Raw genomic sequence first — 18674 nt, 5'->3', positions numbered from 1 at the left:
ATCTGAGCAGGCGCTGCCTTCCACTTGCACGCTGCCCACGAGGCACCTCAGGTCTCATCTGGAGGAAGAAATTATAACCCTTCCTAACAAACAGCTCATTTTCCAGCATAGTTCCTTATTAGTTCTTTGATCTTTGCTTTCACTACCAACACAAATAGCATTGGTGATTGCACCCAGGGGAGACAGGAGCTAGAAAAAAGGTCGAGGCTGTTCTGTTTCTTCATCCAGGTCTTATGAGACAATGTGACTTCTGTACCTGAATGCGGGTGGAATTCAGCGAAGGCACTTGTAAGGGTCTTGGCTCCCAACAGCTGCCCGAATTGACGCCGAGAGCTGCCCCCAGCGACACGGGGAGAGGCAGCAGCCGCCTCCTCCTGCTGCTCCTCCCCGGGGAAGGCGAGGAGCCGCGGGGAGCAGCCGCCGTGACTCAGAGCCGCCTCGCTCCCAACGCGCGTCTCCCGGCCGCCCCGCAGCCGCAGCCCCGGGGCCGGGGGAGGCGCTGGCGGGACCGCAGCCCCTTCCCCACCCCTGTCCCTGCCCCGCTCTGCGGGGACACGCAGCCCCGGCTCCTCCGAGCCTCCGCTGCCCGGCCCCGAGCCTCCCACCCCCGAGCGGCGACGGTGGGAAGCGATGGGGGGAGACGGGGAGCGATGGGGGGAGATGGGGAGGGATGGGGGGAGATGGGGAGGGATGGGGAGACACGGGGAGGGATGGGGAGACACGGGGAGAGATGGGGAGACACGGGGAGACACGGGGAGACACGGGGAGAGATGGAGAGAGATGGAGAGAGACGGGGAGAGACAGAGGAGCAATGGGGAGAGACGAGGAGAGACGGAGAGGGATGGGGAGAGATGGGGAGGAATGGGGAGAGACAGGGAGGGATGGGGAGTGACGAGGAGAGATGGAGAGGGATGGGGAGAGACGGGGAGACACGGAGAGGGATGGGGAGAGATGGAGAGGGATGGGGAGAGACGGGGAGGGATGGGGAGTGACGAGGAGAGATGGGGAGAGAGACGGGGAGCGATAGGGAGGGATGGGGAGACACGGGGAGGGATGGGGAGAGATGGAGAGAGACGGGGAGAGACAGAGGAGCAATGGGGAGAGACGAGGAGAGACGGAGAGGGATGGGGAGAGATGGGGAGGAATGGGGAGAGATGGGAAACCGTGGAAAGCGACGGGGAGCGACGAGGAGCGATAGGAAACGATGGGAGCGACGGGGAGGGATGGGGAGGGTGTTAAGCGGCGTACCTGACTCTGTCCTTCTCAGCCCGCCGGAGCTCCGAGTCCCTCTGCAACACCTGGAAAATCGCCCTGGCTTCCTCCTCGTTCAGAAAGCTGAGGTCTGGCCCGCGGGGCGCTGCGCTCATGGCTTTGCTCGTGGCCGGGGCGGCGGGCGGAGGCGGGCGGGCAGCGCTGAGCCCCGCGGAGCCCCGAGCGGAGCCCGCATGGCCCAGCCCGGCCTGCACCTTCCCCCCCGGGGCCACCGGGACCGGCCTCCTCCTGCCCGGCCCCGGCCCGGCCCCCGGGAGACACCCAGCGGGGCGGAGCGGGGACCGGGGCTGGGAGTCACGGCATGGAGGCAGGGAATCACCGGGTTGGAAAAGACCCACCGGGTCATCGAGTCCAACCATTCCCGTCAAACACTAAACCATGCCCCTCAGCACCTCGTCCACCCGTGCCTTAAACACCTCCCTGGGCAGCCTGTTCCAGTGCCCAATGACCCTTTCCGTGAAAAATTTTTTCCTAATGTTCAGCCTAAACCTCCCCTGGCAGAGCTTGAGGCCATTCCCTCTTGTCCTGTCCCCTGTCACTTGGGAGAAGAGCCCAGCACCCTCCTCTCCACAGCCTCCTTTCAGGTAGTTGTAGAGAGCAATGAGGTCTCCCCTCAGCCTCCTCTTCTCCAGGCTAAACACCCCCAGCTCTCTCAGCCGCTCCTCATAAGGCCTGTTCTCCAGCCCCTTCACCAGCTTTGTTGCTCTTCTCTGGGCTCGCTCCAGAGCCTCAACATCCTTCTTGTGGTGAGGGGCCCAGAACTGAACACAGTATTCGAGGAGCGGTCTCACCAGTGCCGAGTACAGAGGGAGAATAACCTCCCTGGACCTGCTGGTCACGCCGTTTCTGATCCAAGCCAAGATGCCATTGGCCTTCTTGGCCACCTGGGCCACTGCTGGCTCATGTTCAGTCGCTGTCAACCAACACCCCCAGGTCCCTCTCCTCCAGGCAGCTTTCTAGACAGACTTCTCCCAGTCTGTAGCACTGCACAGGGTTGTTGTGCCCCAAGTGCAGGACCCGGCACTTGGCCTTGTTAAACCTCATGCCATTGGACTCTGCCCAGCGGTCCAGCCTGTTCAGATCCCTTTGGAGCCTCCCGACCCTCCAGCAGATCGACACTTTCACCCAGCTTAGTGTCGTCCACAAACTTGCTCAGGGTGCACTCAATGCCTTCATCCAGGTCATTGATAAAGACATTGAACAGGGCTGGACCCAGCACTGAGCCCTGGGGAACCCCACTTGTCACTGGCCTCCAGCTGGATTTCACACCATTTCCCACCACTCTCTGGGCCCGGCCATCCAACCAGTTTTCCACCCAGGAGAGTGTGCGCCTGTCCAGGCCAGACGCTGACAGTTTCCGAAGCAGAATGCTGTGAGAAACTGTGTCAAAGGCTTTACTGAAGTCCAGGAAGACCACATCCACAGCCTTTGCATATATGTATATCATGCATAAAAGTCAAGAGTGGAATCATATTTCTAAGTCACCCTTTTGTTTCTAGCAATCTGATTAAATGGCTTTTTTTTCTCATCACCAAAATGTATTTTAGCCTATTTTCAGTGCAGAGGGAGTAAGGACAAAATGTTCATTTCATATGTGAGCAATGTCTTTCAGACAATAGCAAAGAAATAAGCTTTTCATTCTGTACTAAGTGATGGGATTATTTAGAAGAATGACAAGTCACTAGTGACCAGTACTTTAGTACTGTGCACTAAAGTGTACCAATGACTTTAGAGAGGCTGCAGACCTGAGATGCCTATTAGTAATGTTAATTGCCAATGCCACTGAAGAGGATGCTGACACACATACCTTAATTATAGGGCAAATTCTTCAAAAACTGCTTTTCACAAATACTGTTGTACTAATGGGTGATGTTAACGCCACTTGCTCTCACTGGAGGATTTCAAAGTGTAGGATGTCCAGAAAGCTGGAGGGGGTATTTCTAAAAGCTGATCTGTAACCAGGGAATCGAGGGGAATGTGCAGAAGGGTTGGTTGAATCTTGTAGCAATTGACCTTGAGGTTCCTGCCAGCCTTGAGGCTTGGAAGAACTGTGAAGTCTTGTCTATTTCTGTTGAACTAATTACTGTGTAAGTTGTCACACTGATTAGTGATGGCTAGTGTAATTAAATTCCTGTGTTAGATGAAAAAGGCTTCATGGCAAGACAAAGACAAAATATGAAGCGTCTTTCATTTAAAATTTATTAAATCTGCTTATTGTGTTTGAAATAATATTTCTAACACTAACCTAGATCAAAATTAGTTTGAATATACCACTTATACAAACAAAACCAGTGCCTCCTCCACTGTTTAACAAGATCTTCATTTATATCTCAGTTTACCCCAGTAGTCATTATTGATATATGTGTATGAAGTTATAATAACTAGAGGTGCAGCAGAGTTTCAGGGGGCACGTTGGCTTGCATTGCATGCTTCCCACTCCACAGGTGGACATTTCCACTGAGCAGTGAGTGTCCTCCAAATCCTCCAGGATTTGTCACTGGGCCCTCAGCTCCCACTTCGAAAAAGCTTTGGTCATTCGTTTAGGTGTTTTAACTGTGAAGCTGCACACTTTGAATCATAGAATCATAGAATAACCAGGTTGGAAGAGACCCACCGGATCATCGAGTCCAACCATTCCTATCAAACACTAAACCATTCCCCTTAGCACCTTGTCCACCTGTGCCTTAAACACCTCCAGGGAAGGTGACTCAACCACCTCCCTGGGCAGCCTGTTCCAGTGCCCAATGACCCTTTCTGTGAAGAATTTTTTCCTAATGTCCAGCCTAAACCTCCCCTGGCAGAGCTTGAGGCCATTGCCTCTTGTCCTGTCCCCTGTCACTTGGGAGAAGAGGCCAGCACCCTCCTCTCCACAACCTCCTTTCAGGTAGTTGTAGAGAGCAATGAGGTCTCCCCTCAGCCTCCTCTTCTCCAGGCTAAACACCCCCAGCTCTCTCAGCCGCTCCTCATAAGGCCTGTTCTCCAGCCCCTTCACCAGCTTTGTTGCTCTTCTCTGGACTCGCCCCAGAGCCTCAACATCCTTCTTGTGGTGAGGGGCCCAGAACTGAACACAGGATTCGAGGAGCGGTCTCACCAGTGCTGAGTACAGAGGGAGAAGAACCTCCCTGGACCTGCTGGTCACGCCGTTTCTGATCCAAGCCAAGATGCCATTGGCCTTCTTGGCCACCTGGGCCACTGCTGGCTCATGTTCAGTCGCTGTCAACCAACACCCCCAGGTCCCTCTCCTCCAGGCAGCTTTCTAGACAGACTTCTCCTAGTCTGTAGCACTGCACAGGGTTGTTGTGCCCCAAGTGCAGGACCCGGCATTTGGCCTTGTTAAACCTCATCCCATTGGACTCTGCCCAGCGGTCCAGCCTGTTCAGATCCCTTTGCAGAGCCTCCCTACCCTCCAGCAGCATATCTCTATGAACTCCTCAGTTTATTCCAGTACAAGGTTGTTTGTGCTGAAATGGACTTCTTTCCTTAGAATGGCACAAGGGTAACATGTAAAAAATTTTGCCTACAGGACAAAAGGCAAGAGTGACACCACAAAAGCATTTTAGTGCTGCATAGCAGCAAAGAAAAGTGGCTGTGAGAGAGAGCTGTGATATAGTGGCTGCAGTCTGACCCTTTGTGACGTTGCTCTTGGTGAGGCACTGGAGCAGGTTACCCAGGGAAACTGTGGCTGCCCCATCCCTGGAGGTGTTCAAGGCCAGGTTGGATGGGGCCTTGGGCAGCCTGATCTAGTGGGAGGTGTCCCTGCCCATGGCAGGGGGGTTGGAACTGGATGATCTTTAAGGTCCCTTCCAACCCAAACTACTCTATGATTCTATGATTCTATGAATCTATGGTTCTGTGATTCTATGATTCTATATTTGGTGCTGCTTTGGACAATGACTCTGTGACACTCTTTCCTTTTCCTTTTGCTTATGACTGTCTGTCTGTCCTTCTTCCTCCCGTACTTCTAGGCTTCAGTTAGTCACTAATTTAATTTTCAATACTCATTGGGACTGCACTTTCTCTGGACTGGAGTGAAGAGAAGATCGTGAACAGGATCCCTCACAGTGCAGGATAGGTTGGGATTTTAGGGGGTTGCTGAAGAGGGCTGTGGTCTGGAGAAGTAGATGAAGAAGGACGAGAGTGGTTGTTAGTAGATACCTGGAGTATAAGAGCACTGTTTGGAATGAGAGTGGGAAACTGTTTTGTTGAAATTGTGCAGGATTTCTGCTTTATTGGGGGTACTTCTATGTCTGGTGCCCTGGCTGAGAGAGCCATATGTTGGCTAGTACTGTATGTTACATCTCTTCTCTTGGCAGAAACTACATAGCCTTCTCTTCCTTCTTAACTAATACATGCACAAACGTAATTACTAGAGGCCAATATGTGGGACACAGCAGAATTATGTATTTAATATATTAAGGTTATATGCCAGTGCATGCTACCTATTAAGACAGGCTTGAGTAAAGGCAAAAGGAATCAGGCATGATTAAACAATAAGGAAGAGATGTTATTAGAAGCAAGAAGGCAACCTTCAAAACACTGAAGTCAAATCCAAATGAAGAAAATAGAAAAAATCATGAATCCTGGCTGCTAACACATAAAAATGAAATTAAGCAGGAAAAAAACCCAACCCAACCCCAAACAAACAGAGCTGGGAGGAGCAATTTTCTAAAAGACCCTAATCCAGAACTAAATCCTTCTTCAAACACACCAAGAAGCTCATCAGAGATTCTTTTGAGCTGATCAATAGTCAGAGTACATGAGGAGCACTACAGGGAGCAGCAGAACTTTTCAGAGAAGGAGTTGGTGTTCACTGTGGAAGAAATTAGGAAAACCTACATGCCAGAGTCCTTTTCCAGGAGAGGATCTGACTGAAACTGAAATGACTATAAAAGAGATTATGTGACAAACAGGAAAAATAAACATTTACACATCACCAGTACTAGAAGTTATTTCATCCAGTTGTTCTAAGAAGACATACCATGATCTGTAACCACTCACTGCAGCAGATACACAATGAATATTGTAAATATATATTCATATGTATTCTAGATATAAATAATGGCATTAGAATATGGAAATCTATATATTCCATATTTATATATGGCATAGGAAGGTCAAAAGGAATTGACTTCGACATTTCTTCAAATATGAGAATGAGGGAGGAATAACAAAAAGTGATTTCAATGCAAACAAAAGGAGATGAACTTGCACAACTCTTTGCTTCAAGGGGAGACTGCAGAAGTAGTTAAAATAGAGATGATTTAATAAAGGAATCACTCAGGAAAAACTCTGAGCTGAGGACAGACACATTTTCATAGAATCATAGAATCCCTAGGTTGGAAAAGACCTTTGAGTTTATGAAGTCCATCTGTACCTGTCCACTACTAAATCATATCCCTAAGCACTCCATCTGCCAATCTTTTAAATACTTTCAGGGATAGTGACTCAATCACCTTCCTGGGCAGAGAGAGAAAGCTTCATGTACACTACCATAGGCATTTGTAGTCTGAACCAGTACGAGCATTTGCATGTTTTAACAGACATACCTGAAGAATATGTATGTGAAACCTGGGGACATGGGCTCACAGCAAGGTACTGTCACCTCTGGATGGGCTGTGAATTGGATTAACTGTGGAGCCTTGGCTGGACATTCTTTGAAAACAGTGATGCCTCAATGTTAGAGATCTGTCTCTGGGATCTGACAGCTAGATCCATAACTGCAGACATGATTATGGGTTTGATGTGGCTGAAGATATGTCTTACATAAGACATTCCTGAGGTTTTGTCTTCTTTTACACCCTTCTTTTTGACTGTTCTAATAATGTGATCATGATCAGCTGCTATGAGATCTTGTTGAAGTGGCTGTCCCCAAACAATTTCCAGATATTTACAAATACTGCTACATGTTATGTCCTCGGGAGCCAAACAGATTCCCTGTTGATACCAAACATTCTTCACTGTCAAAGTCTTTAAAATTTAGCAACTCATCAACTACAGCTAACGGGAGGGTGTCAGAGTGGATGCGGAGTGGTGTCAAGACATGAGGCTGTCAAGATACACACAGTTAGGTGAGGCTGCCCTGTATGGTGTGGCAAGTTTATAGAATTGAAAGTAGGCCAATTCAAATGACTTGTGCATTTTTTACATCCAAACTGCTTAAAGGGGTTAAGTTCAAACTCAAAACTCTTCTAGTTTTACCTTAATTCCTTATCAAGCCTTTTTTCTTGCTTATGCTAGACTCAGGCTTATGAACCAGCCCATGAGAAATATAGGCAAGGCACACAAATTCAGTTCCAAGCTGACATGACGTTAGAGACACAGCTCAGGAGTCCCTGTGCCTCCCTCTGCACGTGTTGTCATATGAAAGCAGCCCACATCCGACTGCTGCTTCATTAAGCCATTGGTAATCCCTAGAACTGCTGTAGCTGTGTAGGGTGATATATCTGTTCTTTCTTCACAAAAAACCTAATGCAATTTAAGAGCATCCAGCATGGTCTTACCACAGATAACTGCCTGCCTTCAATGATGAGATCATTGCTTTGGGGATGAGAAGTGAGCAATGGATATTGCTTATTTTGCTTTTAGCAAGACTATCAAGACCATCTTTTATTTACATGCACGTTTTTGGAGGACAAGGTACAGCAACTCCGATACAGCAAAGTTACAATGCCTCTGTGAATATGACAGCGGAAATTGATATAAATTATGGGGTGAAAATGCCTTCTATCCCACCTAAGAAGCAGATTGTCTAGAACTTAGTTATATCACAGATAATTCTGCGATCTTTTTTAGCGCTTAACTCCAAGAGCTCTTTATTGCAGGAGCATCACTAGGATAAGGCAAAATCCTCACTCTACCTGATTTGCATAAATATCCCTAACAGCAGATTTTGGAGCAGTAGCCTGTTTACATCCCTCTTTTAAATATCAGTGGCTATTGATGTTGGTCAGTTATGAATATAGAATGTCAGAAGAATAAACGTGAAGAGTGTTATTGACTAAAAAATGTTTTACCCTTGCTTTGTTTATAGCCAGCAAGTTCCACTTGGAACATCAGGTAAAAGACACATTTGTGCTTGTTCAACTCACTAGCTAGTCCTCTTCTATATAGAATACGTTGACAGCAAGTTTAAATACCTTCAGCTGTCAGGAGAAAGTATTCATCTTATTAAATGTAAACACTTGCAGTGTAGACAGCTCCCTTAAAATGAGTTTGCCTAATTACATTTCTTTTCAATGAAGAAAACCAAATGCTTATAGTACACAATTTACCTTATTCTAAAGTAGGTCAGATGAATCATGCCTTAAAAGAAGCTCTCTCCCTCCATTGAATATAAAGGCAGTCTGGCATGAGCAGCTTCCAATTGTACATTGTATATGTCTAAGTTTAGGTAAGAGGAATCCCATCCCACCTGTTTGTATACTTCATAAAAGAATACAAATACGGTATAAAAATGAACAAACTGTCCCCAGGCTTTAAAACAAGTTGTTTTAATCTTGAGCAATTCATCTCTTAATTTAGGGTTTGATTCAACTCCCATTGAAGTCAATAGCTGTATGTTTTAAGGGGAATTTAATGAGGCTTGTCAATTAACTTTTACTCTCTCATCAAGCATACTTAACTAAATTCAATGAGAAATGGATATCCAGTTCTTAATGAGAAAGGATATTCTATAAATACAGGTTACATTTTGAATAGGATTTTTTTGTAAATTAGTTTTTTTCCTTCTATCTTTTAAATTAAATATGTAAGCAATGTATATAAGGCCTTAGTGATAAATACATTTAATAATTCTAATTCAAGTAATACCAGAAAGTACAGATGTTGCTTCCTTCACAGGATGATTAGCTCTTTAATTAATGTGTGTAATATATTAAAGGAGGTCCAGCAGGATGTTATTGCACTGTTTAAGTGATGACTCTGAAATTTGCTTTACACTGTTGGTTTTGCAGAGCTCCTTGACACTGGACCCCAGAGAACAACAGGCATACAGTACTATTTATAACGTAGAATTCGATGGAGTTGTAGTTGAAAAGTCTAATAAAAGCTTTAAAGGCCTGGTGCAGGTGAGGAAATGAATGTCTATCTAGATGAAACAATTGAAGATTTCTTATATTGCCTGGGTGTAATCCAGTCCTGATATCAATGAAGGGAATTGAAACAAGTAGCATGCACTTGCATGGCTATGACAGTTCCCTCTTACACAGGAGCCTCTGCTGGCACCAGTGGGAGAGATGAAGCCAAATGACTCGTGTTCCCTTTCCTCTTCACTGAATTCATGCTAATCTCACTGGCTTCACAGTTCATTGATTTGCATGTGCAACTGGTACAGAGGAAGGAGAGGAGAGAGGGAATTTTGTCAAAGGAAAGAGTTTGCATCTGAGTGCGATTTACAAACTCTGTAGTTAGAGTAAACTCTGAACTTCTATTCTCTAATTTAGTTTCTATTTCTACCTGTAAATCTGTTTCATGATAAGCCAGAACACAACCAGGACCTGCGTGAGCAATGTGAGAAAGAAGTCTGTCTTTCCTCGGCTCTGCACTGAGAAGTGCACATTATGGGTTCCCCAGCCAACCCCTGTTTGACAACCCTGGTGCCAAGGCAAAAGGATTCTTTTAAACTTATCAAAAACTGAAGTAGCGACTCTGCATATTAATAACAGGATGAAATAAAAAGAGCTGGATCAGTGTGAGAGTGGCTGAAGGCAGAGGACTCTCCAGTGCACCTGGCAGAGGATTTAACTAGATGGAGAAATATAAGCAGCTTTGAGTGGTCAGAAACAATGATGCAAAACTGAAAGCTTTTACTTTTATTCTTCCTATCCCATTCTTTTGGCATGAGATTTTCACTAAACAAGCAGTTCTGTAGACTAGCTCTCCTGTGCCATTCCTAGCTTTCATCCTCTCAATATCCTGGCTACCTTTGATTATGCCAGACAATTGTGAATAGCTGGTGTGTGTAAGCTTGTAAAGGAGAACCGTGGGCCCTGCAGAGCTCTTTCATGGTGAGTACTGAAGATGATAGCACATAATGCTAGTAAGGTAATCAGCACCTTTGGTGCTCTCCTCCCTGGTAAATCTATGCTTAAATTGGTCTAATTGTGTCAACCTGTATTGAAGAAAATGTGGTACAGACTAACTGAAACTCTGGGTCCTGAAGGGATGCAGAATTAAGAAGTGTTTCCTGTTCCAATTGAATTAACTACATTACTAGCTTTCCTGCAAATTATCACTTTGTTAATTAACCTTGCAGACTTTATGTGTCATACTGAAAAAAATAGAAGTTTGTGTGCATTAAAAGCAACAGTGATACATAATCTATGTTTTTTTAAACAAAGAATAAAGAAAAATAGAGAAACTGTATTAATATATACACAGGGAAGTTGTTAGAGGCTGCATATATGACTATAACTGCAGCATTCCCTAGTAACTTTTATGGTGAAGAATTTATCTGTGATCTCATTTTCCTGTAATACTATCCATAAATTTTATCCTATATGGGTCTATTTAATCAGAAAAAAACCTCAACACATGAGTTTTACAACCCTATTAAGTTAGGATGAGTTTCACTTTTTTAATTACTAGCACAAAAATGCTAGTAAAAGGATTTTGATGACACAAGAGCTGTCAAAATAGCTCATTCAGTTTTAACTTCATGTTTTATTTATCACCTCACATGAACTACATAAAAGCCTCTTTCTTAAGAGCAAATGAAAGATACAGAGCCAAGATGGCAAAGTCTTAGTAACGCTGGGATTTATCTGAGATCTGTATGTTTGGTAAACAATCATGTTCATCTGCTCTGCTGGATTTGATGGTGGAAACGTTGCCACATAGCAACAGTCATTACCAAATTAGTAAAATTACACAACGATGACTTTGCGCCACATGTAACATAAATACTTTATCTAGTATCACAGGCTAATTTGTAAGGGCTTGTCTACTCTGCAGGTCCTTTGATACCAGTCCTATTGCATTATAGGGATCCTTATATAGTAGTGTTGATACACCTGACAGCTTGTTTTTGAGATCAGTTGCTGCCCCAGGAAATAGAAAATGGTACTGGTAGGACTGACAGTCTCGCAGGACTGACTACCTAAGTGTCTTAGCATGTTGAAAAGCAACATGTTGCAAAAGCTATTATTCAGCAACAGAAGCAGTTGCCAGCAGAGTGGAAGTAGTTTGGCTCTCAGCTGGAAAAATAATCTGAAGGGAGGTAGGAGTTGCCTATCACCCTTAGCTTCTCTCCTTGGTATGGGCAAGCTGTGCTGATGGTGGCTACGTTTGGTGTGATCTTAAAAAGCATGATGTCACTAGCAGTTGGACATGCAGTCCTGGGGATGGAAAGAATGATAACAAAAAAACAGTCTCCTAAGCAGGAGCTGAATCCAGCTACCCAGAACAGCAAAATTTTCCCTCTATCCTCAATATCCTTAACACTGTGATGCTTGGCAAAAGGGACTCAGAAATAATTTTATGCCTTTGCAATTAACCCTTCTCATAGATGATTGGTGTTAAATCAGAGCAGCAAAGATACATTTTAATTCAAACACCTCCTCATTCAAGATCAGGAGCAAAACCAGTTCTTCTTCCACCCCCTGATGGTGACATTTATACCTGTTTTCCATCAGCCCTGGTGACGAAGAACAGATCTGTATTTGTTCAGGACAGTAAAAAGTCTTTGTCAGCCAAGGCCAAGGTAGTGTGAGTGCTGTGGTGGGCTTACCCTGGACAGTGGTTGAGCCCCTACCCAGTCTCTTGCTTACTCCCCCACGGAGGGATGGGGGAGAGACTTGGAACAGCAAAAGCTGAGAACCCATTGGTCAAGATAAGGGCAGTTTAATACTGAAGAAAAGCTGCACAGGCAAAGAAAGCAAAATGAAGGATGAATTCACTACTTCCTATCAGCAAGCAGATGTTCAGCCACTTCCTGGGAAGTAGGACCTAAGCAAGCATAACATGCATACTTTAAATGAAAACATCCCTCTTTCCTCCTCCTTTCTCTGAGATTCTACCCTTGAGCGCAATGTTATATGGAATGGAACATCTCTTCAGTCAGCCTGGGTCAGCTGTCCTGGTTGTGTCCCCTCCCCAGCCTAATTGCTGGTGGGGCAGAGTGGGGAAAAGGGAGACAACTCAACACCTGATGCTGTGCAAACATTGCTCAGCAACACCCAAAACAGCGGTGCATTATCAACACTGTTTTAGTCACAAATGCAAAACACAGCAGGGTATGGTCTGCTATGGAGAAAGTTAACTCCATCCCATCCAGACCCAGTACAAGTGCTGACCATGTTCTGCTGCTGCAAAAGTCATCATGAGAGAAGAGGAATACCTGTGCTAGAAAATGTTCCTATAGAAAAGCCTGATAGCATATCACTATGTCACAGAATCATAGAATCACTAGGTTGCAAAAGACCCTAGAGATCATCAACTCCAACCATACCTGTCCACTACTAAATCATGTCCCCAAGCACCTAATCTACCCACCTTTTAAACTCCTCCAGAGATGGTGACTCAACCACCTCCCTGGGCAGCCTGTTCTAGTGCTTGATAACCCTTTCTGTGAAGAAATTTTTCTTAATGTCCAATCTAAACTTCCCCTGACACAGCCAAAGGCCATTCCCTCTTGTCCTATCACCCATCACCTGGGAGAAGAGACCAAGACCCACCTGTTTGCAACCTCCTTTTAGGTAGTTGTAGAAAGCAACAAGGTCTCCCCCTCCGTCTCCTCTTCTCCAGGCTAAACAACTTGCAGTTCCCTCAGCTGCTCCTTGTAAGATGTCAATCTACTAAACAATTGAATATCCATGACATGTTAGATGTCTAATTAATGCTTATCTGGGAGAGAAGCCTACTGTTAGAGCCCATGTTCTCTCCTTTTCTCAAGCAGAATAAATTGTAGTCGTACCTATAGATATGTTTTGTCTGCATTCAAAATTCAAGTTATCGAGCACTACAGCTTGATGGACCCAGGTTGGGTTCCAGTGCTGGCTGAATAGTGGAGGAAGACAGTAGGGAAGCACAAGACCTGGGGTGTGGGGAGGAGCCCAGGCTGGGGCACAGCTTCACAGGTGGGGCTAGCACAGAGGTGTTCGGGCCAGGACCAGGAGTGGCTCAGCTGCAGGGGTGTATGAAGGGGTGCGGCCCCAGGCAAGGCTCCAGAGGTGAGGTAGGTATGAAGACATGAGGTCCAGGGTGGGGTGGGAGAGCAGCATGTGTGCTGGCAAAATGCCTATATCCTGGCTCTCTGCCCAGAACCTGATGAAAGAGGAAACTAGGAAAGGACCGACAAAATTACCTCCGTACTTGGGAAACCTAGTTTTGGCTCCAGCATGGGCAGTGGTGATACTTTGCTTGTGCACAAGATGATGGAAGCAACAGCATAGGCTGAAGGTGGAACAAAACAGGCTCTGAGGAATGCAAATGCCCAGTGAAGGGACTGAGTGAAAGATTAGGAAAAGTCTGAGGTTAAGAGTCTGAAGTTAAAACAAACTGTTAAATTGGAACCTGCAGCATCCAGACCAAACAATCGCCAGCATCAATGACCAGGAGGGAGGGCAGGAGAAACTGGTGAAAAGGATGGTGAGACAGTAGTAGAAAGTCTCACAGATCACTTGCACAGAAAGGCAGTGCCTAATCTGACAAAGCCTACTAGTGCATAGTTGACTCAGGAACGTATCTGGAATAACTTTGAACTGGCAGAATACTTTTGACTTGGTCACTGGTTCACGTCACGAAGGTAAAATATTATTGACCCGGTTGTAGGAGGCTTCAGCTCCACTCTGGTGAATGATCAAACCAAAGTAACTCCTAGAATGGGGAAAGGGAAGAATGTTGGTTTTGTTGCATGAGAATCAGACTTTAGGAGTGTATAAAAGCAACTGGGAGATAAGAAAGAGCACTGTGGCCTGGAGGGGAACCCAAAAAAAGGAGTAAGTTTTAGTCACTGGCTGACAGCCTTCTTCAAATCTTCTTTTTAAATTCACATTACTTAATGACATACAATTTTCTATTATTGCTGTCATGGAATTATATATTCTCACTTAACAGAAAACAGTAAGCATCAAATTTGCGTTGATGTATGAATTCTGCTACAGGAATAAAACAAACAGTAAAATCCAGTACTTGTAGTTCTACATGATCCAGAAATTCTGAACCCAGGCCTATCTGGAAGCAGAGCTAGGCTTCTGAATGTGGAAGTTACCCTCCTGCTGTCGTGTATTGTTGTTATATTTAGGAAACAGGACTTTGGATAGATGATTTGCACAACCAGGATACGCAGAGTGGTTTTACAGTGGAAAAGGTCCAACAAAATAATCCTGAATACTGTCTAGCTGCTTGGGTTAAAGGTAAACATAGTTTATACATACTGAGGTGGTTGTAAACTGGCTGAGTAACTTTGTTAGATGGGGATCCACTTAACCATGCACTTAATATCAGTAATTTGTTAGAAGCATTGTTAATAACAACACTAGCATATCCTATCTCTGAATATTACTGTTATTTTCCATCCACTCCTCGTAAGTCTCCAGTATTGTTCATGTGCATCTGTGGGAAGAGTTTGTTTCTCTGTCACCATCATGTAGAAGCCTTTGCAGAAGAGTAATAGCATCAATTTTTCTCACTAAATGTAGCATCATTTGTGAATGATGGCACTTCAACAGCTGTAGAGCTTCTGTATAACTAGTGACATATCCTAGTACGTAGTGATGCTCTGGATAGTATAAGCATCGATGAGGCAAAAAAATACAGTGGTTTCTTAGAAATTACAGTGCAACTTTATTGCTCTAGTTGGAAGCTCCTGGGAGACCTAAATGACAAATTACTAAGTAAGTGCACAAATACTTGTAAAATTTTTTACAAACAAACTAGCATATGCCACTGGATCCATTTTCTGAGAAAGCAAAAGTCAATTTTATTTGTTTTGGAACTCAGAAGAGGGGAACTTGTATTTCACTACTTCTCATGTCCTCATATATTGCGAAATCAGGTCTTGAGTCAGAGGAGAGGTCTCTAGGCATGCAAATGTGTATGATATAAACAAACATAGCTTCTATGTCTGCACTCTTCACTGAAAAGCTGTTAGTATTGAATTCTATATGAGAAACTACTTTAATACTGATATCTTGATACCTTTTGGAGACTATCCAGCCTGCGAAGTACTTTCCCAACTTACTTTCAGAGGCTGAATTATGATAGTAAAATCAAAGTCTCAAATGCTTCTGAGTTTTGTTGTTCCTTTCTGGTTTTCCTCCATTTATTGTTTTTAATGTTTACATGCCGTAGAGGTAAAATGATGTAGTTAAGTGACCAGGCTAATAAACTGTTCAGATATGTTCAGATGTTGGTCTCCTACTGCTGAAGGCAGTCATGAAGTAAATCCAAGACATTTATTTTTTGTGTAAATTTTAACCATTATTGAAGCAAAACTTACAGTTTGTTAATGTTGATCCTAAACCACAGAACATGAAAGAAAATTAAGCTTCAAGGTTTCCAGGGCAGCTTCCATCCCTCCAGTAAGAAGTTAATCCAACACAGGAATGTCAACTGAGACTATTGAGATACTTCAAAAATAACATACCATGAATGCTTCTTGCACATGTAAGCTGCTAAATACAACAGAAATGGTGATAAATTTATAGCAAGGACACTTAAAAATCTGCAGCTCATCAGAAACTTACCTGTTCACAAGAGTTTTAATACCCTGAATACCATAAAAACTGTAGAAGGGTCCCTGTGAACCCCTGGGCCCCGTGCTCCCCTGCACCATGGGTCTGAGCTGTTGAAGAGTCAGGGAAATATCACTACGTTGGACACCATGGTTTGAGGCTTGGAGGAACCATTTGCCTGGTCAGATAAATGCCTTGCACAGTGAATCAGCACATAGAGAGCTGCTTTGATAGTTCATAATCTGGTAGGTCTGTAATTACTTCAAATGATACAATTATCAATGTTTATCACAGGATTTATAAAGACTTCTCTGTCTTTCTAGAAAGAGCTTGCTTTTCAACAACTTAGATTTCACTGGTTTTTTTTAAACTTCAATTGATGCTCATGCCCTTCATGAATTACAGTGTATCTCCATAGTCTTTATTTGGCAAAACACATTTTTCCAGCCCATACTGGCCAAGAACTGACACAGAATTTGTTCATCCTGTACAAGGAATTTTGGGAGCCTAGAAATATGCAGTTACCTAGTCCAGCCTGTAGCAGATACCTTACCTGCCTCACCACCTTGAGGGCTGTGAAGGGCTTTTAAACGTTTATCTGTGACACCAATCTGTCTTCCCTGTTACATTTGTTGCCCATTGAACCCTTCCCTGGAACCACAGTAATCCGATTTACTGCAGAAAGGCATCCACGAACAGGAAGTTTCTCATTAATGTTACTGCAAGGAATGGGGTGGAGTGATTACAACAAAGATGCAAAATAGCTGCTATCAAGAGCAAGGATCAAAGAGAAGGTGATGAATGGGTGGTTTTGGTTGTTATTGCTTTTGAAAGGTGACTGAAGGGAAAACAAAGCAGAACACGCATGCATACTAATTGTTGTTAGCAAGTTAAAGCTATTGATCTGGATATGCAGTTCACCAACTCCACTCCTGCTGCACAGTTTAAAACAATTCCACATTAGGAAAAATAAATCTTTTTCTTCTCTATGAGAACATAAATAGCAACCCAAACACCTCTTCCTTTTTACTAAATTTAAACTGAAATCTTTTACTGTGTGTCCTGGGTTTTCTACTCTGTTCTTTAGTTCCTTTTCAAGCACATGTTTTTTAAGCAAGACCTGTCTTTCATGTCATCTTTCTAACTCATGCAATGCCATAATATGCCATATTATGCTGATATATATTCTTCCATTTTTTATGGCACAACTAACAGTAAGCACAGATTTTCAATGAAACACAGTAACAATAATAAGTGGCAGGAAGAACAGAAGCTTTTTGTCACTCAGGTTTTGAATTCTTATTTGTTTTTCTTTGAACTCATTGATACTAATCTGAGCACAGAGGCAATGCCCTACAAAAGAACACATTCTTGTCATGGTGTTCTTCAGCTAGCTCTTGGGGATTAGATACACTTAGAATCATAGAATCATCAGGTTGGAAAAGACCCACTGGATCATCGAGTCCAACCACTCCTATCAATCACTATACCATGCCCCTCAGCACCTTTAACTTGACCTTTATTTACATTTAATTTCAATTGCAGTTTTATTACCTAGCCTATTATTCTACTGTCTTCACAGGAAATCCTTTGTCACATAAGATAACATACTGCTGGGAGAAGTAAGGCTGCTCTGCAAGGAAAGGTCAGCAGGGAGTGCAGGAAAACCATGAACTTGAGCTCTCCGGCAGAAAGTTTGTGCGGCAGAGCCTGTTAGCTTGGACTGAGAGGCTGTGGCTCTCAAGTGCCTGAATTTGGCAGGAACTAATCTTCTGCAGAGCTGTGTAGAGCTCTTATGGGATTTTTGTTTGTTTGTTTTTATGAGTTGTTAAACCAGTATAATTTAAATCTGAAATAGAGATGCTAATTTCATTAAAGAGCACTGAATAGTTTGTGAACCGGATCAAAAAAGCAGCCACTGAATTCAACTGAAAGATTTGTTTAGGCCATAACTTTGCCTGTGAATTAACCACATCTGCTCAAACAACCTGTTTTCTGAGTGTTATTGTTGACGCTAAAATGATTTAAAGGATTGTTAAATGAAGTGAAACTTGAACACTAATCTGCTGAGAGGCTCAGTGAAGCTTTTTAGGTCCATGTTTTCACATGCCTGTTATTGAGTCTTTACATTTGGTGAACATTAAACTCTCTGGGAAAGGATGTGAGACAGTCAGTTCTAGCCTGTAGACACTTTAATGTCATGTCTACATGTTGTGCTTCCATTCTAGTGAGTGGAGAACTAGTTAGTAGAGCTAATGGACTCTAGAGGGGGATTCAGATGGACAAATGTCCATCTGAATGTCTCTTTCAAAATGAGTAAAATAGCTCTACAGTTTCCAGTGGGATTAAATATAAGCATCTAGTGTGCTAGGGTATAGAAGCATCTGCACGAGGCTGGCAGAGATGACATGGGGCACATGGGTGATTTGTGCCCTCGTGGAGAAGCAGCTGAAGCTCAGGCAGGATGCCTTACAGCATCTCAGATGGCAACAGAGCAACAGAACCAAGCCTCTCACATTTGTATAGGCATCTAAATGATCTGCAGTGTGGGGCTGAATCCCACTTCTAGGATTTGAACATTAAGAAATGTTAAATCTTTACATTGGTTTGTCTAACAAAAGTACCCAGAATTTTCCATAAAAACATTGTGGATTTTGTTTTTTTTTAACGTTCCTGGTTTTGCTTTTCCCTGTTACCACGACCAGCAGCACTATGGACATGTTATTGTTA

At 43.9% G+C, this 18674-nt stretch overlaps 1 protein-coding gene across 1 annotated transcript in view; it reads right to left on the bottom strand.

Moving 5' to 3' along the window:
* The window catches only part of EXPH5 (exophilin 5), a 36273-nt gene extending 34819 nt beyond the window's left edge, over positions 1–1454 (bottom strand). The window contains exon 1 of the mRNA XM_069883450.1: positions 1249–1454. Coding sequence (XP_069739551.1) covers positions 1249–1367 — 119 coding nt within the window. The 5' untranslated portion in view covers positions 1368–1454. The remainder of the gene's footprint in view (positions 1–1248) is intronic.
* Positions 1455–18674: the final 17220 nt, after the last annotated feature.

This window comes from Phaenicophaeus curvirostris, chromosome 1 (assembly GCF_032191515.1).
Source record: "Phaenicophaeus curvirostris isolate KB17595 chromosome 1, BPBGC_Pcur_1.0, whole genome shotgun sequence".
Classification (NCBI taxonomy): domain Eukaryota; kingdom Metazoa; phylum Chordata; class Aves; order Cuculiformes; family Cuculidae; genus Phaenicophaeus; species Phaenicophaeus curvirostris.
Note: the sequence above shows the minus strand (reverse complement) of the source record. Positions and strands in the feature narration are given on the sequence as shown.